Below are 25,611 nucleotides of genomic sequence, written 5' to 3'. Positions count from 1 at the left end.
ACTCCCACTTTGAAGTCTTGCCAGAAAATTACTGATACATCTCCTTTTTAAAGCATGGGAGAGAAAAACAAGAACAAGATGCTTATGCTTAGTTTCTGAATCTAACAATTTCATGGAATCAGAAAGTGGATCAAAGATTTTTTTCAATATCCCACACTTGTGTTTCTGAGGAACACCTGTGTGAGCTGTCTTAGCCCCTATTGCTTTTGGATCTTTTTGACTCTCCAATTTGTCTCCAGACAAAGCAGCCATTGTGAACCCGCTGGTTTTAGCACCATTCATTCTGCAAATCCAAGAAGCCTTTTCTGTGAGCCATCACAAAAGTTCATATAAATACATGAAAACTAGCTGGTCTTCAAACATTTTCTAATGTATGTGAATACATTAGAAATGTTAATACTTCTTTTAAGATATTTTCATTCCTGTTCTGACAATTTACGGCACTTTTGCTTTGAGAAATGCAGTCTTAGGATAATGAAGAAAAACAAAATCATGGATAATTAAATCATCTAGTGTATAGATGATCATCCTCTCAGTTGGAATTCAGATCTTCTGATTCATTTCATGACTGATTTTTTTCCTATGTTCTTGCTCTCTTCCATAGCATAGTTCTTCCCCCCCCTCCTTTGTTGTAAGCAAAGAGAGTATGTTTGATTTGGGGATCTGTTCTTAAACAATGACCTCTCTTCTTAACTGTGTTGATCCCAGTTCATCTGTTTGTTATTTTACATATGTATATACCAGGAATGCAACTTGAACTTGGGGCCTGAGTGCTATTTATTAATTTTATCACTCAAAACTAGTGCTCTAACACTTGAGCCACAGTTCCACTTCTGAATTTCGCTGGTTAATTGGAGATGAGGCTTTCATCTCCAAGCTGACTTTGAACCATGATCCTCAATGTTCAGCTTCTTGAGTAGCTAGGATTATAGGCATGAACTATCAGCACCAGCTTTATCCATTGGTTATTAATAAATAAATGAATGCATTTTTATTTTCACTCTTGAGAATTCCTACATATCCATAAATACATGGTTTACTTTTAAGCATGTATTTTTCTTCCTTCTCCTCTCAAAGTAAATTTCTGAAATTACACTGAGTTTCCAAAGGCCAGATCCCATTATTAAGGATTTTGGACTACATATAGGAACTTTTGCTTTCCTAGATTTACAAGAGCCTTTTAAGCTTTTGTCCTCTTTGGCTACAAAGCAACACCATCTGTTAGCAGATTAATAAATTCTGTACTTTCACCTATCTTCTATCCATCATATGAGGGCCTGAGGGCACATATTTTAATGTAGTAGTTACTCAATAGTACATTTCAAAATTTCCCAGTGATTCTATGCTTGAATATGAAAATCCATTGCTCCTTATCTTCAAGTGTTTAAAACTGCATCTGCTCAATACACAACTTTTTCTCCAGGGTGTGAGACCATACCTCAGCATTTCTATAAATGTACTAGCGATCTCAGTTACAGAAGAAACCAAAAGAACATATCAATTTTTTATATACAATTTTAGCATGTTTTTAAAATATTGATGTCTCCAGATAGTGAAATGCTATTTGTGAGTAAAAGTTTCCACTGCTTTCTGGGATGGATACTACTTAAAAGTGAAATGAGTTCTCAGATCAGTGGTTACCACTAAGAGGTAAACATATTTTGGTATTAATGCAGTCTCAGACACTAAAAAGTTAATTCCAGTCTCTTGTCTTAGTTTACAGGCTGTGCTGATCTCTCCATTCCACCTCTCTACCTCTGGCTCCATGTTGGCTCTACCTAGCCCTGCAAACCCTGTATCTCAGACATATTCATTTCATCTAACCATTGGCTCAGACTGCTCTGTGCACAATTTCTCCAATCCCCAACTCCAAGGGCAGAAAAGAAGCAGGATGAATAAGAAAGGTTCTGTTCAGTATATTATGGTGAAATCACAGGATATTAAAGAAAAGAAAAGAGATAAAAAGCAGACCGAGAGAAAAGACAGTTGAGATGACGTTCAGAGGAGAGTATTTAGAATGATGGCCGAGTTTTCCATGACAAAACAGGAGGCAGAAATCATGGATCATATATTTAGTTTCCTAAATAAAATATCTGACTTGAGAGAATTTTATTTTTAAAAAGGTGTGTCACATAGAAGGAAAGTAACTGTAGGGGGAAAGAATCAAATATAGAACTAATTGTGACAAGGAAAGTTTGGGATAAACATAACTACATATCAACTACACTATCTACCACAACATTCAAAACCTTATGGAAATATGTTAAAAGGTGAAAATCATATGATAATAGCCTCTATCACAAATCATAGGATTGAAGCTAACTATTCTAATATTCCTAGTTACTTGAGATAAGAGATTGGCTTAGCGGTAGGAGACCTGGGTTCAATTCCTTGGTCCACATACATAGAAAATTCAGGAGTGGTGCTGTGGTTCAAGTGGCAGAGCACTAGCCTTGAGGAAAAAGACCAAGGACAGTGCTCAGCCCTGAGTTCAAGCCCCAGAACTGGCAAAAAAAAAGAGAGTACTTTACTTAGCATTTTGATTATTCGTTTTTTTCAGATAAAATGTTCAGAAAATAACCCAAAGAATATAAACAGAGAGCATATTTTCACAACTGGTAAATGGAGAAAAAGTCAATAAAAACCAAAATCTAACACAAAAAAATAGAGAAACAGGGAAAGATAAATAGAAAGCAAATAATAATCTAAATATATCTACAATTACAATAAATAGAACAGAAAAAATACTGTAGTTTAGAGACAAGTTTGTCAGACAAAGTTCCTAAGGCAACTAGATGTTGGTTATTGGGAACCCTTCCAAATCAAAACATATAAAATCAGAAAATAAAAGAACAGAGAGAATATATACTAATAACCCAATACATTGGGATATTTTATGAATATTGGATAACTGAGACTTTTATTAGTACCAAAAAGATGACATAATGATGAAAGCTTGAATTCATCAAGGAAAAATAATATTTTGGATGTGTTAGTACCTAAGAACTATATTTCAAAATTTAAAAGGTAAAATTTCATGGAGTACAAGAAGATATAAGTATGTTTTACTCCCATGATGAAAGACTTGAGTGCATCTTTCTAATGCACTATAGAATTAACAAGTTTTATCTTTTATGCTAGAATTCAAAAGGTACTTGGCTATACCAAACAGTGAGCCTGAAAGCAAATACCAATAACCACATTTCATATGATTCCAAACCACCTCGTTGAGTTGGCCACTGGGGAGGACAGGCCACAAGTAAGTAAGCTTGTTCCACAGAGGATTGTCAACTTTGGAATGTTTCCATTGGCCTGGCTTTCTGGTTCCTTCATGTTTTATGGCCCACCTATAATAAAAACAAATACAAAAATGAATGAAACAAGGGCAAATGCCATTGCTAAATATTCACACTGAGAGTGTGCTATATACTAGGTGAAGACTCAGTTTCATTAAAAACCCCAATTTGATTATTTGCTGTTTCCCAGAACAAAGATGGAATTGATTCCAAAACAAAAACAATGCATTTTAAAGATTACAAGTGCATATTTAAATTAAAGCTCGGAAAAAATCATATTAAGTGAAGTAAGCCAGGCTCAAAGGAACATAGGCTCAATGTTTTCCCTCATTTGTAATATTTAGTACACACCTAGGACTCTCCTAGCCAAGGATTACAATAGCTCAAAACCTATTACATAAGGTCATATAGGATGAGACTAAATGAAATGAAACAAGAGGAACAAGAGGTTTATCTTGTGTGATTGTTTTTCTTAATGTACTATGTTATTTCTCTTCTCTTTTTTTTGCCCTTGTGGATAATCACATGTTATTACTGTATCTGACCTTGTTACCTGATATATTGCATATATTTTATGTGTTTATTGGAAATAGGGAAAGGAAGGGGGAAAAACAAAGATGATTGGGAGTGGGTGGAGGAGGGAAATGGGGACAAAAAAATGAAAAGGGGTATCAATGTGCCAGAATTAATGCACCCACTATCTGACAAATGTAACTATAACCCCTCTATACATCATCCCAAAAATAAAATTAAAAAGATAATTACATTAAAGCAAAACTCCAAAGTTATAACAGAAATTTCTAACAAAAGGAAAATTAGAATATCAGTTATTATATAATGTCAATGCCAATATAAGAAAAAAGGAAACAAAACACATATTGAAAGGAAAACTAGAAACATACATGCAATTATTATGGGAGAGGTTATTACATGACCAATCATTCACAAACTACCAGATAATTTTTCTTTCTAAAGTACTGGAAATTAAACCCATGGTTTCATAAAAGTATAAAACAAAAAAGAAAAACCAAGCTAAGTGTTTAATAAAAAAAAGATTAAAATTGAAAGTTTAGCTTGATGCTGATGCTATAGCTATTTTAGCTACTTATAAAACTGAGATCTGTGGTTCTCTTGGCTCAGCTTGAGAACAAAAGTCCACACGGATTCCACCTCAAAAATAACCAGTAAAAACTTAGGTTAGAGGCATGGCTCAAGTACTAAAGCATCAGCTGAGACAGTAGGCGAAGCAAATGTAAGGTCCTGAGTTCAAACTCTGTTACTGGCAAAAAAGAAAAAAAAGAATATAGCATGCAAGTATAATTCATATTGCAGAATTTATTTTGAAACAAATGTATTTCTGAAAAATTGTTCACAGACTTGAAATAGTAAAATATTCTTGCTCATTTATCACATGTCAGGAATAGATCATGTTCATATATGAAACCATAAAGATATCAAAAACTAGTTAATTTATTACATGGTAGGGAGATGTTTCATAATAAAGTCAGTCACTAGTAATTTAAGAAGCAATACAGCAATTTCACTTGTAATTAAAAATGTAAAACTCCTAAATCAATACTAATGAATAAAATGAATCATTAGGGTAAGAGAATAATTACTGCAGCTAAGTAATACTGGGCTTGGAAATAAAGTGATGAATACTTACTACATAACAAGATAATGAGTGGGAACACAGTGTACTACTCAAAACTTTCCAAGATTGCCTATCCACAATCAAAACGCTCTGTAGTGATCTGCCTTAGACTCAAGGACCCAGATTTTCCACAAGCTTGCCAGAAATTCATGAATCACTGACGGTACAAAATGGTGGAACAGCAAGAACCCATCCCAAGGACTTGACTCCTTGAAATCAGGATGAATGAAGCTGGGAGATCTCAGAAGCCCTGGAAATGGTGCAATTCAGACCCCACCCTTCTCTGAGAAATCATGTACTTAACAGTTCTTATGTCTTATTTTTTATTATCTCTCAGAATATTAGCTATCTATCACTGAACAACTTCAGAAAGTGGTCCAGCTATTGGAGGGGAAAATGACAGGGACACACATATATTCAAGTTGTATAAATTTCATTTTATTCCATTGAATACATAGTCATTCAAAGAGCAGAGTTCTTTTGGAACCCTCTCTTGTGATCGTTGTGTCATCCAAAAGTCAACTTATTCCGGAAGTAGGTGTGAACATTTCCTTTCTTACCCCTTGAAGCCATTTTCTGTATTATTGTTAAAAATCCTAAATTCCTTAAGTTCTCCCATTGTGTTGAAGTGGATGAAGCAATCAACTATAACACTCACCATCCTACATGGTGGATGTAGCATCAGTGCTCTTGAGTCTACTATTCTATCTATTTAAGAAGTCTCTCTATTTAAGAAGAGACCCTTCCTACCACCATATGGGGCTTGAACTCATGGCCTGGACAATGTACCTGATCTCTTTTGCTCAAGGCTAGCTAGCCTTCTACCACTTTGAGCCACAGCTCTACTTCTGATTTTTTGGTGATTAATTGGAAATAAGAGTTTCACGGACATTCCTGCCCAGGCTGGTTTTGAACCAGATCTCAGTGTCATGGGTAGTTAGGATTACAGGTGTGAACCGCCAGCACCTAGCCCAAGAAGACATTCTACAGTAGTCTTTTGCTGCCTTTCAATTTCTAAACCCAAATTCCTATCAGCCTAACCTTTCCCATGGATTTAGCCCCAAACTGCCATCGCAAGTAATTGCACCATTTCCAAAGTCCAGTTTCAAGAAAACCTCCCACCACCACCTCCTTTTTCTCTAGTCCACGAATCCAAGTAACTCTGTTCCAACAGCTCTCAACAGATGCCCAAACCAACTCCTTATATTGACCTAGATGATTGGTGCAGCATTAGGGCAACTCCCTCCTATCCTGTATTCTGAACCTCCTGCATCTCTTTTCCCTCTTGAATTCCCTTAGAAAAAATATAATCACACTATGTGTAATTTCCTACTTATGCAAAGCCAGAACCTCCATAATTGAGTGATTGTTTGAAATACAACCCCCCTCTCAACACACACAATTAGGTCTGGGCTCATTATCAATAGAACATAGTGAGGGAATATGAATATATCAGAGAATTCTGTAGGAAGTTTGATGATTCTTTTTTTTTTTTTTGCCAATCCTGGGCCTTGAACTCATGGCCTGAGCACTGTCCTTAAGCTTTCTCAAATCTAGGGTTGTACCACTTAAGCCACAGCACCACTTCCAGCGTTTTCTGTGTATGTGGTACCAAGAAATTGAACCTGGGTCTTCATGCATGCTAGGCAAGAACTCTACAACTAGGCCAAACTCCTGGCCATTGAGGATTCTTTTAATTATTGAAGTAATTAAAAAGCACTTTCCAAGAACATCAAATGCCCTTTAAACTTAAGGAAACAAGCCTTGCATCCTGTGTAGTATTTTATACATTGAAGTCTATTTGCCTCATTCTAAAACCAATGCAACAGTTTATTCTAAAAATACAAAGCATATTGGCGGGAGTTTAGCCTAGTGATAAAGTGCTTGACTAGCATGTACGAAGATCCAGGTTCGATTCCTTGGTACCACATATACAGAAAAAAAAAAGCCAGAAATGGTGCTGTGGTTCAAGTGGTAGAGCTCTAGCCTTGAGAAAACCCAAGGACAATGCCCAGGCCCTTAGTTCAAGGCCCAAGACTAGCAAAAAATTCAAATTATTTATTGCATAGTTTTAATACACACTGAATTTTCTAGGAATTCATCTCCTAATATCTCAAGGAAAGATAATTTGATATTTTTCCATCTCATCTACTCCTCTTACAAAAATCACCTCAATGAGGAAATGTCCTTTCATGGCATTGAGGTGTTAGTCACAGGTATGTATTTGGTGTTTGTGGTTCACACATTCAGGTGATTCTATGTATACTAGCAAGAGTGTTCAAATTTGATAATTTTGTCTAGAGAGTTGAGTTTATATTGCAGCATATTTTTTTGCCAGTTCTGGGGCTTGGGCAAAGCTAGTGCTCCACCACTGGAGCCACAACACCACTTCTGGATTTTTCCGTGTAGGTGGTACCAAGGAACCCAGGGCTTCACATATGCCAGATACTTCACCACTAGGCCATGGCTCGGCCCAGCATATCTTATTTTTATTTTAAAGTTATTTTTATCTTCTTATCATCATCATTACTGGAAAGGCATTTCTCTAACATTTATATGGGAACAAATCACCTTATCTATGTATTTTATTTTAAGGTAATATAAAAGTCCACAAATATTTGTTACAGAAGAGAATCATAAGGCTGGATGCCACTGGCTCCTCCGTATAATCTTAGCTACTCAGGTGGCTAAGATCTTAGGATCATGATTCGAAGCCAGCCTGGGCAGAAAAGTCCATGAATCTCTTATCTTCAGTTAACCAGCAAGGTAACTAGAAATGGAACTGTGGCTCAAGTAGTAGAGTCCAAGCCTAGAGCAAAAAACTTAGGGATAATACCCAGACCCTGAACTCCAGCTCCAGGACCACAAAAACAGAAAAGAAATGAAAAAAAGAACACCCCCACCACAATTTTGATTGGTGCAATATAAAGCAATTTTTAAGACTAAACTAAAAAGCTGTGCGAAGTGATTTTGAAAACTGAACCCTATCTTGAGTTGAGTACAGTCATGCCCCCTACAACCTAAGGTATAAAGATACAGAGCACTCTCAAATGCAGTCAGGCTCAAGCAAATCCAGAAAGCAGGAATTTGTTTCACTGTTTCCTCTGCTTTGACAGACACCTCTGTTCTCACAGAGATTACCTCTGCAGACATTTGATAGATGTGAGAAACATTCAAACAGGGTTCACAAAGTCTGACTTGCCCAAGGGCCAATGAGTAAGGTTGACACTGCTCAAAGTGGCCACATTACAATCCCACTTAGTGTGGCTCTGAATGACACAAATAAAAATAAAATAATTGGTCCCAAATAGGCTGAACTGTGAGAACACTTGGTGTACTTTGTAGAAAACAATAGATCACCAAAGGTATATTGATTTATGGGGTGATGATTAATATTTTGGCCTATTGAAGAAGAGACTTAGGAAAAGAAAACTATAAAATCGTATTTAGGGGCAAGTTTGGAGGCGGGTAATTCATTGATGGATCTTTATTCCTCATATTAACTCACCAGACACACCCATGCAGTAGAGACTTTCAACAATCCAGTGAACAGAATACTCATGGACCTCTGTCACGATATTCTGATACTGACTGATCCAATATCATACCTAACATTTCCTCAGGAGAAGAAACCTATTTTGTCAAAGGAGATCAAACAGTGAAACATAGGATCTATTAGTCTTACATTATGCATTATTACCAAGAAATAGCTGCCTTGACTGAATGGTGAAATAGTTTTGAAGTCTAAACTCCAGCTTGAGGAAGTTTGCTTCAGTATGGTGGCCGTGAAGGTTTGAGACCCAGAAGCTTCTTGTAGGAATTGTTTATAATGTTGATGTCCAGTCAGAGTCCAGTAAAGGAAAGAAAATTAAGCACTGAGACTTCTCAGGAATAAAGCACTGGGCAAAGTAACCCAGATTAGCTAAAGTTGGTTGGCCAACAATAAATTTAAAGTGGATAGAAGAGGAGTAATTGATGCCAAACCATTAGGACAGTGAGAATTGTAGCTTGACTTGTTAAGGCTTTTCAAGTCATTTTAGGATAATCCAACAGATGACTACATTGACGTACTGGAATGTCACTTCTTCTCTTATTGATGGTCTTATTAATGGCCTCTTACTCTGCATCTGCTTCAGTCTCTTAGTCACGTATGCAGTCTGGATATCAAGAGATCATACGTGGATCTTACAACCTACCTAAGAGGTTGTAAGTGGCCTAGTTTTTAATGTCTCATCAAATTTGCCTAAGCTCCATGGGCCTTCCTACTCCATCTGCTCAAGAAAGGGCCTAGGCCACCACTGTGTCCACTTTAGGTTTTGGGCATAGTCTCCTTGTTCCTCAAACTCGAGCTTCTTAGAATGGAACAATCCTACTACTTTGAGAATCAAAGGAAGCATGGCTCTATTAGGCACAGCATCTGACTCACCCAGTGACTAGCTTATAGGTCTTGTAAGGCTCAATAATAGAACCCATAAATGAGGGGAGGAGTTAATGTCTCTTGGAGAAAACTTGAATAGGAACAACGAAACAAGAAGGAGTTGGAGTACAGCATTCAGGAAGAATTGTAAGTCCAAGCTGGGCTACACAGCGAACTTAAGACCACCCTGTGCTCTGTAGCAACACCCAGTCTAAAAACAAAGCAAAGTAACAAAATAAAACCATGTGAAACAGGAAGTCCATAACAAACTACTGAGCACTTAATTTCTTGCATTACTGTTCCACTTCCTGTTTCTTTCACTTTTTTGATATAGGATTTTACCTTCCAATAAAACTTTTGCATACAAACTCTTCTCAGGACAACTAGAATCAGAACACCAAAGACAAACATAGAGACAATGGTAATCCCTAGCACACCACACAGTATCAAGAAGGCTACACTGTCGTAATAGAAACAAAGATAAATCTAAGTAATCTCTGGCCAAATTGGGTGCTGGGAATAGGACTTGACCTTCAATTATAAAGTCTAAAAGTACCTTAACTGTGTATCTGTACCTAATGCACTTATAATTTATAGATGTATGCATGTATAAAAGTATACATCACTTTTCAATTTACTTTTAAAGCTTTTCAAGAAGGAAAAAGCATTCATTCTTTTGGTTACAGTGCCTATATAACTTCAGCACATCGGGGTGTCTTTAAAATGAGCTGGTCAAGTTCAAGTTACACTGTTAATAAACATTCACAGAGAGCAAAGGCCATTAGACTGCAGAGTTCTGGCTCAGCATGAGCTTTTATGTAAAAGCAATAGACCTTTTAATATTCTGCATTATAAATGAAGGGCTGACAGACCCTTAACTGTAATGGCACTAGCAGGCCCAGCTATAATGACAGTACATGTGCATAACATAAATTAGAACTTTATAACAATCACTAAGGCCTCTGAAATCCCAGTTCTTAAAAGCCAGCACTAGGTGGAGACAGTGGTTCATGTAATACACACAAGCAGGCTTTCTTGCCTCTAAAGGGCTTACTTCTATTTAACAACTTCAATTTTCATCGTCCGTGTAAAGCAGGGTATTTTTGAACAACTAGTATTTTTAATAGAAACATTCTACAAAACAAAACGTTTCTGGTGTTGGAAGGAACTACCTGAAAATGCATGCTCCCTATGACAATCACGTTAAGTCTCAAAAGCAATTTTCTTAAATCATGCCTTTAAATTCTGCTGTTTCATTAAAGGTAAAATCCTATTCATGTTACTTTATGAGGATGAATTCCCATAAATAGAAATATGACCAGAATTATAATACCCTTTCAGCTTTATCTGAGCCAAAAAGAACAAAAATTTAGGCCCTTTAATTTTCAATTGACAGACATCAAAAAGTCCAAACTGACCACCAGAATTATCTATTCAATTTACTTTATGATGTAATGGGAAATAGAAACACATTTGATGGTGATATCAGAGTCCATTTCCTTGGTGGAAGGTTAACACTGTGGCAGGCCGGGAACATTTGTGCAGGAAGGCACTCTTAAAAATCAGTTACAAAATAAAGTAAAACTAAAGATCACCCAACAGAAATAGAAATAGTCTGTTTCATATTCTATCAGGACACAATTATATTGTTTCTAACAATGTAATGAACACAGTAATAGAATGATACAATATATAATTTGGGTCTGATATTGTAAATACTACTCAGACAAATACCAGTCCAAATCAGCAGTGTCTTATAAGCATGCATATAAAAATGATCAGCTTCATTTCCCATGACTGTGACAGAAACTCTTTTAAGATTGTGCTTAAAGGACTTACTTAATTGATCACTTTTCACTTTAAGATTATCTAAGGTGCAAGGTTATACCACTTAGAATTCATCTGTAATTAAAATCACAAGGTTCCTGAGAAGCAGTGAACAGCATGTTCTTCACGCAGCACAATAAAGAATTTCATGCATTTTCTAAGATTGTAAGTAGTTCATTGCCCTAAAAAGAAGATAAGAAATCTCTTCCTCTACTTTGGTGAATGGTAACTCCTTTGTATAACTACTTTAAGGTAAAACTAAAAATAAAAACAAATGGCTAAAAATAAGAGGATAAGACATTGACAGAGTGTAGAAAAATGGTAACAATGATGTACTGTGATAAGATTTGATAACAGCCTAATCAGGTCTCATTGATTAGAAATGTTTTGAAGCTTTCTAAGGTTTGAATCTTCAAAAGCCCCCTATAGAAAACCTAACCTAGTACTCTATGTAGTAAGGAAACCATTCAAAATCGAGAGACACATATGCAACAAGTTAATTTTAAACTCTGAAGGCTAGAAGATGTTGGATATGTAGTTGGAGATTTGGAACCACTACATATCTGTTTCTATTTTTTTCCTGCTAGTACTAGTTATAAATATTCAAACTATATTTATAGCACATCTTGTACCGAATATTAAAAGTAAACTCATTAGATTATATGCATAATTAAACTTAATGTTCACATTTTAAATAGCTTTAACCCAAATAAAGGCACTGAGATCCAGGTGTGGTGGCTCACGCCTGTAATCCTAACTACTCAAGAAGCTGAGATGTAAGGATCTCATTTTAAAACCAGTGGGGCACTAAAGTCCATGAGACCCTCACCGCCAATTAACCACTAGAAAAGCGGAAGTGGCACTGTGGCTTAAGGGGTTGGGTGGTAGCCTTAAGTTGAAGAGCTCAGGGACAATTCCCAGGCCCAAAGTTCAAGCCCCACAACTGACAAAAAAAAGGCACTGAGTACTGGAGCATTATCAATCTCTATATTAACATTTATAAAGATCAAGTATGTCTTTGCAATATTTAGTACAACTATGTAGAATTCTTCATTTACCTTATTTTATACTCCTTTTTGCTCCATCTATTTACATTATTTTGGCAATTAACAATTAGCATCCTTAGTATAGAGACCAGATTTTTTTTTTTCCAGTCCTGGGCTTGGGCTCAGGGCCTGAGCACTGTCCTTGAACTTTCTCAAGGCTAGAGCTCTACCACTTGAGCCTCAGCACCACTTCTGGCTTTTTGCTATGTATGTGGGGTACCGAGGAATCGAACCCGGGTCTTTGTGCATGCTAGGCAAGCACTCTACCACTAGGCCAAACTCCCGGCCCCAGGACCAGATTTTTATAGACCAGATTTTAAAGGTAATTATATGCTAAAAAGAAGAAATTTACAATCATTACTCATCTTATATAACTAGCATTGTAACAATTACACAGAAAAGGATATTTTAACTTCATCATGTATTTTTTTCTTGTCAAATAAGATTACTTTAGGCACATTAACACAAAGAATTTTTCTGTTGGTGGTGGTTGTTTTTGTGGTGACCCTGGGCTTGATGCTATTCCTGAACGTTTTTGCTCAGTGCTAACATCACTTGAGCCATAGCTCCACTTCCAACTTTCTGGGGGTGGCTGATTAGAGGTAAGAGTCTCACGGACTTTCCTGCCAGGACTGGCTTCAAATTTCAATCCTCAGATCTCATCCTCCTAGTAGCTAGGACTATAGGCAAGAACTGCTAGTGCCCGGCTCTACAGTGGTATTGTTAAAGATCCATTTGAAACATGGATTATTTGCTAATAATAATTATCAGCAGAGAGAATCTATTGTGTCTAGAAAGATAAATGTACAGACAGAACAAAGCCAATCCTAACATCGCTTAGAAGTAAGAGTCTCCCTCATTTGTCAAATTCAGTAGAAACCTTGGGCTCTCCTAGCAGAGATTTATACAATAGAACAAAATCTAGAGACATAAGGCCGAATAGTATGACACTGGATGTAAGGACCTCCAGGATAAAGAAACAAAAGCCATATAATGAGTGACTGTTGTCCTTAGTGTACTATGTTATCTCTCATCTCTTTTGCTATCCCTTGGTTATCTCATATTGTTACAATATTTCACCTTGTTATCTGATATATTTTATATATGCTTAATTGATTATTTGAAATCAGATAGGGAAGGGGGGAAATCAAAAAGAGCGGGGGGAGGGGCGAGGGAAATGGGGATCATGTCATGAGAAAGGGTATCAATATTTGTGAAGTAATACACCTTCTATCTGGTGAATATAATGTAACCCTTCTATTAATTACAATAAAAAATAAACTATAAGATAAAAAAGAAGTTTGCTTTTTTAAAAAATAGTTTCACTAGCTCTGTTTTGTTTTCTGATTGAGCTTCCTGGCTATTTAGATTCTGGATACATACAAGTAATCTATATTCAACACAAAAACCCTGTCATTATCTCCTATCCTGAAAGATTTTTGTGCTTGTTATATAAAAACAAAGCTCTCTTTGCAAGTATAGTAAAGTATCTACCAGGTGTAAGATTTGTTAAAAAATAATTCTTCCTCAAGAACACTTGTCTATGTTGCAACCCTATGCATTCTACACATTCTTGAGTCATGTGGGATGAATAGATTAGCTTGGTATATCAGATCTGAGTTGTATAAATTTCCCTAAAGCTTTTATACCCATTTTGTGCAAGTAAGGAAAAGGTACACTGAATAATATGCTCTCTTCCCCTAGCACTAGGCTAAATATTACAGGATCTCCAAAAAAACTTTGGAAGAACTTCTGCCCATAGAGAAGTTTTATAGCTTTTCACAAGGAAGCTAAGATTTTTATGCCTGGGATTTTTAAACATGGTACAAGGCATATTAGAGTGAAAAAGATATGATGCTTTCAACAAAGACGTATAATAAGTACTCCAGAGGAAAAGAAAATACTATGGATTTTATATTATAAAAATAAACCAAACCATAAGAGAACCCTTGATATATAAACAATTTTTACTTAATTTTTTTTGTCAGTGGCGGGCCTTGAACTCTGGGCCTGGGTACTGTCCTGAGCCCTTCAGCTCAAGGCTGTCACTCTACTCCTGGAGCCACAGCACGTCTTGCAGTTTTTTTTCCCTAGTAATTAATTGGAGATAAGAGTCTCTCGGGGACTTTAAGGACTGGGCTGACTTTGAACTGCTAGCCTCAGATCTCAGCATCCTGAGGTTTTATAGCTGGTTTCTTTGACAGTCATCTTCTCTAAGTTCTTTAAAGATGCTCTTAGAGGCAGTGTGGAAAACTAGCAAGAGTGGTGTCAAAGATGCACTTATTTGTTTGGAGTGATGATCTCCAGGACCGTCCCTAGGATACAGTGTCTCACAAAAAGATAATTTTGTGACGCAGTGTGATTTCAAAATGCACTCCACACATTATGGTCTTATGTCTTATATAGCTATTTATCAGTAAAAATTAGAACAATGCCACTGCACTATTGGTGGGAGTGTAAACTTGTTCAATCACTCTGGAAAGCAGTATGGAGGTTCCTCAAAAGACTAAACATAGAGCTCCCCTATGAGCCAGCAATTCCACTTCTGGGCATTTACCCAAATATCCAACAAGGCCACACTAAACCTACCAGCACAACTATGTTCACCAGCATTATTCACCATAGCTAAGATATGGAACCAACCCAGATTCCCCAGATTAGATGAATAGATGGTGAAGATGCAGTATATTTACACCATGGAATTCTATGCTGCCATCAGAAAGAATGCCATTGCCCCATTTGTAAGGAAATGGAATGACTTGGAAAAAATCATATTTAGTAAAGTAAGCCCGACCCAAAGAAACATAGGCTCCATGGTCTCCTTAATTTGTAACAATTAGTACACATCTAGGATTCTCCTAGGATCATAATCGCACAAAAGCTATGTACATATGTGCATATAGGATGAGGCTAAGCAAAATGAACTCCAGGATATGGAAACAAGAGGTTTAGCTTTGTGACTGTGGTTCTTAATGTACTACATGAAGCCATTTCTTTTCTCTTCTTTTCCCCTTAAGGTTTATCTCATGTTGTTACTGAATCTGACTTTCCTGTTACCTAGTATATTGTATATTCATTTGTTTATTTGAAAAAGGAAAAACAAGACCACAGAGCTGGCAGATAGAATGGAGATTGCTCCAAAAACTATGAAAAATGCAGAGGATGGAGCAAAAGCAAAAAGATGAGGAGTGGCTGAACATGGTCAGAACACATATAGTTGAAAGATGATCTGGATTCAAACACAAGGATAAGCTTGAGTCAAAAGCTTTGTACTTATTCTGTGTCTGACAACAGTCCACTGTTAATAACAGTTTTGAAGCTTCCTCTCTTACACCACTCCACAGAAGAAAAACTGCTGACCCGAGCAGTGGCCGATTTACCACATCACCTTCTAGACCCACAACTCACACAATAGGGAACCTCACACAATAGGGAAAGGGCAAGAAAGAGCCCTAATGGCAGGACATACTCAAAGAAACGCATAATGTATAACAAAATTATGCAAATTTGAATGAGCTAAATTTAAATAAAAAATAAAAATAAGAATCAAAACTCTGAGATCCCATCTCACCCCAGTTAGATTGGCCAAACTTTTGACATTGAACAACAAATGTTGGCAGAGATGTGGGGCAAATGAACTTTCTTGCACTGTTGGGGAGAACATAAATTAGTACAACGACTGTGGAAAACAATCAAGAGGGTCCTCAAAAACATAGACCTTCCTTAAGACAAGCCACATCATTTATGCCATTTGTAGGGGAATGGATAGGCCTAGAACACATCATGTTCTCAGTGAAGTAAGCCAAATTCATCTAAACAACTGGCACATGTTTTCTCTCATATGCAGAGGTTAGATCTAAAATACACCTGGACATAATAAATTATAGGGTCTCTAGACATTCACCACAGTGAGACCAGTGGAGAAGAAAGGAAAGACACAATGTTTATGTGCTTCTGATCATACAAAATAACCAGAAAATGTAATAAGAGGGTTTTTTTTAAAAAAATCCTTTTTTGCTGTGTTTGTTTTCTTTTTGGTTTATTCTGTTTGTCTGTGTATCTTTGGGAGTATAAAAGGGAGGTACAGAAATGGTGGGACAAAGGGAAAACAAAGACAGCAATATTACTCACTGTTGAAAATGAACTACACAACTTATGGGTGGGGAGGAGAGAGAAAAGCTGGGAGACAGAGAGGGAAGGGGTGATGTCCAAAAGGAAATGTATTCTTTGCCTGACTTACATCACTATAACCTCTGTTTTTAGCATTTTCAGTTAAAAATAATAACAAATGCATTCCTGTTAGGTTAGCCATATTTGAAGTGATTAATGCTACCATTAAAATAGAGTAAGTAAGATAACGAAGTGTGAGGAGCATGTAGCTTCTCCATATCAAAGTTGAGGAGAGTAGGAGGAGAAGGAGGAGGTCAGTGAGAGATAACCAGCATGAACTGATTCCCAGGGACTGACTAGTTCATAAGACAAAGAAGAAGAAAAATACAATCTTAGAAATTAAGATTAATGTAAGAAGAAATAGACAATAGAGAAGCTTCTCTACCCATATACATGGCCTCAATGGCCTGCTATTGGTTCATATTTGACTACTTCATGACTAAAATGACATGCCTCTCTTCAGAACTCCTTATTCCCATACCTTACATTTATATTAAATTTTCTTATTTATAATTGTCTAAATGTCAGGTTTCTAAACAGAACTGTGTTAAAGAAACCTCATGGTCTAATGGTATGCACAAGCTTAACCAATTCCTCCCTTCCCTCTGTCCCTCCCACTTTCTATTTTTTTCCAAGCACTGTGATTGGCAGAAGCCAAAGGTATGGATTCTATGCCCTACACCCAGGTTGGCAAGCACCTGGAAAATCACTATGGAAAAGCCCCTGTCTCTCATAAGCCTAATGTTCAATTATTTCCCATAGTACACTGTAGTGGGAATCCTTAAAATCAGATATTTATTCATGAAATTAGCTGACCCACCAACATATGCTCAGATAATGGTGGGAAGCTGGGTAAAGCTTGCATTTCTGTAAGTGTGATGAAACTGAACTAGCACCTGCTGAAAGGGGTCTCAGCACAGCTTAACAATTTTCTTTCTCACTGTTCTTATCAAAAATCTGTAGGGACCACTTTTGCTGATAGTCTTCAGGTACTGGGGCTTGAACTTGGGTCCTTATTCTCTTAGTGTTTTCACTCAAGACTAAATCACACCTCTACTTTCAACTCAGGTCTTTAAAGTCCAGAAAAATCACGAAATCCTTATGGGAAATTGTCCTAACTTTAAACATCAAAAGCTTCAAATACCTAGAAAATAACCTGCTTTGTACAGTAATTGTAACAGTTCAGTTCATGTGTGGCTGCCACCAAAGGGGGTTGGATAAACGATTCTTGAGTAAATGTCAAATCAATATAGGAGACAATCTTCCATTCATCCATGGCAAAATCAAGAGCATTTTCTGATAGATCGGAAGCTATAGAGACTTCTTAGTCTGTCAATTTCTCAAATGGGCTCTTCATATTTTCTAATTCAGTGCTTTAGGCAAGGGAAACTCATAAACATAAACAAGTATGAACAGTCAGACCCCTGTCACACCCTAATAGTATGTACATCATAGAGGAAATGGTATCTATTTCTTCTATTCTGAATGCTTCAGTGGGATGTTGGCTTTTGCTTCAGAGTATCCTGAGAGTGCCTCAAACAGAATCTGATGTAACATTGACCCTGAAGAAGTATTTGGAAAATGATGAGTAAAACTCACTGCAGACCTGCAGAGCTAAGGGTCCTGTCGTTGGGAGGCACTCACCTGAAGCTTGTGTGCTTCCTTTCCTCTGCTAGAACATACTATGAGACATCTGAGTTGTCTGGCTAAACAGCCTCCAACTTGCTAACGGGCTGGAACAGCCTCCTTTTTGTGGTTAGGCATGAAGGGTTAACCATTGAGCCTGGAGCTTGAGTACCTACCTGGCTATTCTGGAAGCACATTGTGGTACTGCATGAAGCTGGGCCTGATGCTGGGGCAAGAACAGGGAGCCTATATTGGTGGGGTTTTTTTTTTTTTTTTTTTTTGCCAGTCCTGGGCTTGAGCTCAAGGCCTGAGCACAGTCCTTGGACTTTCTCAAGGCTAGAGCTCTACCACTTGAGCCTCAGCATACTTCCAGCTTTTTCTTTTCTATATATGTGGTACTGAGGAATTGAACCCGGGTCTTGGTGCATGCTAAGTAAGCACTCTATCAACTAGGCCAAACTCCCAGACCTATATTGGTGATTTTTATCCCACGCCAGCAAACTGTAAGAGAAGGCTGAATGGATGGATGAGAAAAATACTGATGAAATATACCAAAGAAAAAGAAATGAGTTGTGAGTCACATGGGCTTTCTTAAAGAAGCAGACAACATCCAACACCATCAAACTGGACAAGGATCTCTTTCAGTGCTTTTAATGACCCATCTCAAAAGTGACTACACTGCCAAAAGAAAACCAGAAAACAAAAATCTATGAGTTACAGTCACCACAGAAGCAATTATTTAAATATCAGTCCGGAAATTATATCAAATACATAATGTTTAAAAATTAAATTTGCAAGCAAATGAAAAGTTAAAATGTATCATTTGGCATACAGTTATTTGAAATCAAAGGAAATTAAAGCTTCTATTATAAAATGAAATTTCTAAATTCCAAAAATAAAGAACTTTCTCTTGTTAGGACTCTGCGTGGTATGCCCTGAAACAAAAATGCCCACTGGGCATTTATCAGCAGAGCAGCCTGGATGAAAATCCACAGTCTGGTGCCAGATCCCTGAGATTTAGTCTTGGTTTCACCTTGGACTAGCTGGGTAACCTTGGAAATATTTCTTTGGGAACATGATTACTACTTAGGATTAAATATATTTTTATTTGCAAAAGGTTATAACAGTGTCTGGTTCATCATGGTCTGAAAAGGTTTAGCTGAAGAGATAAAATGTGATACTATTGCAAAATAAAACATAAATGGTATACAAACCACAGCTCATTTATTGCTATTTCATACCAAATTATATTTCATTGCAAAGACAGACATAGTCTCTTAGGTGCCGGTCAATTTAAATTATAATAATAAGTCACTAAGATAACAGTGCAGTTCTGATAATAACAGGAGATTTCAAGCATCTCTAACTATTGATAGTATATTGTGATAGCCAACTTTGGCAAATGTAGCATTAACTCAGTTTTATAAGTTGGTAGGTAGAAAAGATATATTTTGTCTTCCTTGGTTAATCATTCTACGTTAAAATTAATCATTTAAAATCCATGCTAACAGTATAAAACAATAAGAAAAAGTCCCATCTCCATCTGTGAGAGAATGCAAAAGGAGAATGCCTAGGCCATGGGCACAGAGAAGCCAATGACAGTTCCCCAGAAACAGAGACGAAGATATCGTGTCAGCCATTAAAAATAACTAATATACTAATATTAATAAATGCCTTCCACTCACCTATCCTTAGAGTTCTGCTGGCCTTGATTATACTTGTGTTCAATGTAAGAATATTTTTTGAATTTTCTTATCTTCCTTGAATTCTTTTACAGCTTAAATTCTGTATTTTAAAGCAATATAAAACCCATGTCTAAACTCAGGCATAGAACCAAGAAAGTGCCAGGGAAAGGGGGACACCATACAAAAAGAAGTGTCCTCATTTCCTGACTTATGTTACTATAATCCTTCTCTCTGCACATCACCATTATAATAACAATTAAAAATGACTGCTATATTAAAAATTACAAGCCTGGAAATGCTGAGTGAAAGGTAATCTAAAGAGCTTCCCTGTTAATGTCGTATGCACAATTTTTATTTCTATTTTCCCTGACATTTGCATTGCTCTTCTTGCTCTTAAAGTGTCTTTTGTTGAGAAGACAAATTTCCATAACGTCTCCCAAGGTGTGCTAAAGTTACCTGCTTTTGAACAAAAACTTCCAATTTTAGTCTCTTGACTTCAAATAGGATCTGGGAATGGGCTCTCTGAAGTGTCAGTACTATAATGGAGTGAGGTTATACCCAGAATTCTCCAAACTTCATAATATTGCCTCTTCTTTCACATGAGTCAGACTGGTTTGAGAGATAAGCATTTGTTTAAAAATTAATAGCAATGCTCTTTTTGTTTTATATTATGCAGCTTTAAACACCAAAGGAGCCTCAGGAATTAATTGTAGGCTTCTAATAAAAAACAGTGATGTAATGACGTATTTAACATTACTGGTTTTTGTTTGATTCCAAATACATTGCCGATTTTCTTTTCCGGTGTGATACTAAAACAATTACCATTTTGCAAAAAGGATAATTAATCTGCAATTTTTTCACATTAGATCATATATCTCTAAAGAGTGCCCACGGATTTGATAGTCTTCAGCTGCTGTGTATTTATTTTTCATTTTTTCTACTGATGTACCACCCCATCAGTGCTGACATTTAAATGAGCGAGTATTCAACACAAATGTGATCATTTGTACAGCATCCAATGCGGCCCCATACTGAGATGATTGCTTCTGGGAACCATCCATGGGTTCTCAAATAGGGGGAAAAAGCCAGGCAAAATTTTATCAATTTACATTTTTCTGTGATTAATTTTTATGCAAATAAGAGCCCGACCGTGCTCCCATCTCACCTGAATCATTCGGATCATCAAAGACAAATTGAGCATCACTTATTTAAAAAATAGGCTTTAAACTACTCTACAGCTGTGTTGGAAAATGCTAAGAGCAGGGCATGAACTTCTCTAATATAACAGGAATAGATAAGAAAATGCCTTTTATGTGCATTTTGTACACAATGCTATAAACCTGGAACTTAACAAAATTCCCTCTCCCTGCAAAAACATTACCATTACTTTGAATATTCTTTGATCCCTGTAAATATTCACCAGTGAGAATCACAGTACAAAACATTTCCCTCAATTTCTGAACATATAATCAGAAATGTTTCCGATTAGATAAACTATACTGACCATTACATGCTTTAGCTAAGCTTCTGTTACTGCTAGATGAAAAGCATCTAATGGGCAGGAAAAATAAAAGGGAAAATGAATGTTGCAGGCCAAAAGGAAAAATCTTTATTTTTGTAGTTGGGTTCATATTGTCAGTATTCTGTTGGCATAAAATCAATATGGCACTTTGAAGTCCATCTTAATGCTAAATCCGTATAATCACTACTAAAATAATAAGGTGTTTTGATTTAGGATCTAAAAAATATATAAATCATATTCAGTTTTTCAAGTAATAGCATTCTTCTAATAGTTGATAAACTATAAATGAAGGCCTTTTCTGAAACATAGGGACTCCAGGTAATAGTTTTACTTTTATTTAAATAATTGGCAGATAGGACCACCTCAGTAATAGCTAACTTTATTTGCTTTGCTTTGCTTTTTAATTAAGAAAAGCCCTGTTTTCTCATATTATATCTTTTAAAATATGCTTTGAATTTTGTATACATGACCCAGTTATCAAAATTTTTTCAGATATCTTTTTCCCTCACTCATGAAAATAATCACCAGAGCAGAAATAAATTGTTGACAATTCTCTGAGAATGGAAACAGACCACAGGGGGTAGAAATCTGGTTATCTGAATGGGCGATATAATCGAAGGTTCAGCTAAGCTAAGGGAATTTCAACATAAACAGTGCTCTTATTTCCAGGAAGGGATTCTCCTCTGTGTACAATGGTGGAGGAATGCCAGTCCTCTCCCACTGCTGTGAGGAAAGTGCTGGACAGGAACAAGATTAGAATCTTAAAAGCTGTCCTGGGGTGCAAAATTACTGTGCAGGGTTCAGGTGAGGAGGTAAAGGGAGCAAAAATAAATGGAGTTTATTCCATGGTTTTTAGAGTTTATTTCATGAAGACAGAAATAAAGATATCTAAATCCATAGTTAGAGTCACTCCATGAGAGAAATGGCTCCGTGTGTGTGTGTGTATGTGTGTGTGTGTGTGTGTGTGTGTGTGTGTGTGTGCTGTGCATGAATGCACTCATGCACTGAAGTATGGCATTGAGCCTCATTTTTCCCTCCCCAATAAATATCCTACTCAACATCACGCTCCATACAAAAGGCTCCCGTCTATATTCTCATGGCCGCACTTCAGAAAAGCCTGGGAAAGACAGCTTTTTCTCTCATAAAATTCATTAAATGTAGCAATTGATACAATATAGGAGAATAACAGATAAATATAACCCACATACACAAGCTAGATCCATCCCGTGTGATATGAAGGTGAGTATGTTAGAATCAGCCAGCACCAAACATCACCTGCTATCATGTAGTCAGAAGGGGAAGCAACTCTGTGCTGGTTCACTGGGACCTCTCATCATCTCAAACCGTGTGGGTGTAACGTGACTCTGGATCCACAAGGATTTCCAGTCTACCCATGCCTGGCAGCAGCAGCTGTTTGGTTGAAAGCAGGTCAGCTGGCATCCACACAGCTGTTTTAAAGTCCAGGATGGTTGCCAGTGCCATGTGAAAACCAACCGGCCTGTCTCTCAGAGATCCAAATTGGCACCTCCCAAATGACAGGAAGACTATGCCCACATATGCTGAGTACAGCTGGGGACAAGAGGAAAAGAGGGGAAAGAAGAAAAACCTGTCAGCATGGCACCTCAAGGGGAACACAGGCCCCTGGGGAGGGCCTTCACAGTGTCATGGGGCATCCAAACCCCCATCTTCAGCCTTTCTCTTCACCTTTTACCTGACCCTTATTTCTTTCAGAGTCCTGGAGATGGAGGACACTGTCTCCATAATCAATAGGAAAAGCACCACTTCAGATTCTCCTTCCTAAACTTTTGGACCTCAGCACAAGAAACACAATCAGATCACTTCCTAGGACTTTTGTAGATTTTAGGGGAGAGCCTCTAGGCGAGTCAGAAAGCAGAAGAGGAAACTTGAGCGCTATGTGGCCACCCTGTAGAGCACTTTTGGAGGAATGGAATCCTTTGCTTATGAACATTTGAAATTCTAAAAATAACCAGAAAGAATATTATATAAAACAATTTGCAAATACTGACATTCTGATAGTCTCAATATCCTTTTTTTTTTTTTTTGCCAGTTCTGGACTTGAGCTCAGGGTCTGAGCACAGAAACTCAAACATGGTAGACTACATAGAGATTTGATAGAAGTTTACATTCTACTTACATCCAGAAATGGACAGTTCAGACTTCTTAGGATAATTAGACAATCATTGGGATCCTAGAAGATGCTTCTTACTCTATCCTTTTCTCTTCTCTTTCCTTAAACTTGCTTAATGGAAAGTGCAGCCGTTATACTCACATTCTAGGCAGAAAGAAGGAAAAGAGGCCAGTGTAAATGAATACTTAACTAATCTAATAATTTAGTGAATATCTTTTAAATAGTGGTCCCAAGATTTTCATGTTTTTCACTTTATTCTTACATTTACATTAAAGGCCACCTGTGTCTTCAGTGGAGACTGGGACTATTAGTATTATAGCTAATATTCATTTCTACTCCTAATTAAAGTTAAAGAAACAATGGCATTTTGTAGACAGTTACTATCATGTTTTTCATAAAGAAAGAAAAATTCTGCTTGAGCACTTTGAGCAATACAAATCTAGGAAACTGAATAAGAGATAAACAGTTCTACTTATTACTAGAACTCAATGCATTAAAAAACAAAGGTAACTTACCAAGTTAGAATTAACTTCTCAAACATAACTCTCACTATTAAAATGAAGAAAAGGTATAAACAACGAAAGAAAAAATGGAAAGAGGAAGGAACAGAAAGAGGAAGGAAGAAAATGGAGACATGAGGTGCTACTTGTTTGTATCATGAAGATTGAATCACAAATAAGATGAAGTTATTCAGTAAGTATTTATTGACTAGTCTGCAATGCCAGATATTATTCTGGGTGTTTGGGTTATGAACAACCCAGATATGTTATTGCTCTCATCTAACTGATCATCAAGTAAAAAGTTCCGCGAATGCTGTTATGAAGTAAATCAATACAACACAGAACGTGAGTAATTTCTGTGAGATTATCAGGGATGACTTGTCGAGTTTAGTGTTTCAAAAGCAGAACAGCTTTCTGGGAACTGAGTAGAGGGGGCAGAAATCTGAGGGATTAAATGGAATCAGAAAGGTGGGTAAAGCCAGACCGCGTAGTGTTTTGAAAATGGAAACTAATTGCCTCTTATTTTTGTTTGTTTGTTTTCCTTATTGGGGTAGGCTGGCATGTGGTTCATACCTCCGGCCCGGTTTTCACTGTGTGTGTGCGTGCGTGTGTGTGTGTGTGTGTGTGCGTGTGTGTGTGTGTGTGTGTGTGTGTGTGTATGTCTGTGTTTCTTGGGACTTTCCTATCCAAATTGGTTTCAAACACAATCCTTAGATTTCAGCCTCCTGAGTAGCTAAGAGCACAAGTATGAGCCTGGTCACTGGCTTTACCAATGATTTTTGAGATAGAGCTTTACTTCTGTACCTGAGCCATAGTCCACAATAAACTGAAAATGGAAAAAGAAAGGAACCAGTTTATTGTGTGTGAAACTCCTCCAGAATAAAAGTCATTTGTATTACTGAAGTAATAAGACAGCTCCCCCTCTTCCAAATTTAATCTGAGAACTTCATTGACTCTTTGGGAATTTTGAAAAACATAAATGATCCCAAGATTATGTGTTCCTCTTTGTCCTCACTCTTCCAATGCATAGAAACACACCCATATTATATCAACATAATGTACATTTGAAGTTTGTTGAAGTGTTTTGTGGTCTACTGCATATATACATCAGAAACAGGTCAACTTTGCTTTCTAACTCTAAGAGCTACCAGATAAAATAAATTATTCCACTCAAATTAAGCAAAGATGTATTTATAAAGTTGTGAGGAGAAAAGCAGAGAAAACAATCTGTTTAAATAATGTATACTATTATGCATTCAAAGATTTTCCATATCCTTATCTGAAAGTTACATTTAAAAAAAAGTACTATGAAATGCTAAAAGTAAGACCAATTTCTGGTTTCTCCTATGGGGTAAAAATGGAAATCCTCTGGCTAACAAAAACTGTTAAGAATAGTGGTAAGAGGCACGAGGAAGACTTGTGCTTTGTTTGGACAAGTGGGCCATGACTTTCCTGCCTGTGTGTGCACAGGAGTCTAAGAAAGAATGTTGAAGAGACATGTATCTCTCCTCTAGCAAGCCCAAAACTGCTGAGAAAGATATGAAGAACATGTTGTCTTAAAAGACACTGTGCAAAACCCAAGTTCCCATCAGAGCTACTCCAGAATCCAAAAGGGCAGCCTAGTTCTGGGGTAAAACTGATGAGTGGAAGCGAATGTGGGTATGCAATGTCAAATGCATTTGCAGACCAAAAAAAATCTCATTTGACTTGTATTCCTCA

At 37.0% G+C, this 25,611-nt stretch overlaps 1 protein-coding gene across 1 annotated transcript in view; it reads right to left on the bottom strand.

The window, feature by feature from the left end:
* LOC150053023 (doublecortin domain-containing protein 1-like) overlaps positions 1 to 25,611 on the bottom strand; it is a 123,110-nt gene that overhangs the window by 53,921 nt on the left and 43,578 nt on the right. Inside the window, exon 2 of the mRNA XM_090347957.1 lies at positions 3,221 to 3,347. Coding sequence (XP_090204083.1) covers positions 3,221 to 3,347 — 127 coding nt within the window. The remainder of the gene's footprint in view (positions 1 to 3,220; positions 3,348 to 25,611) is intronic.

The sequence above is a fragment of the Megascapheus bottae genome, chromosome 16, assembly GCF_031878675.1.
Source record: "Megascapheus bottae isolate mThoBot1 chromosome 16, mThoBot2.hap1, whole genome shotgun sequence".
NCBI classification, from domain to species: Eukaryota; Metazoa; Chordata; class Mammalia; order Rodentia; family Geomyidae; genus Megascapheus; species Megascapheus bottae.
This window is presented reverse-complemented; position numbering and strand designations above follow the sequence as displayed.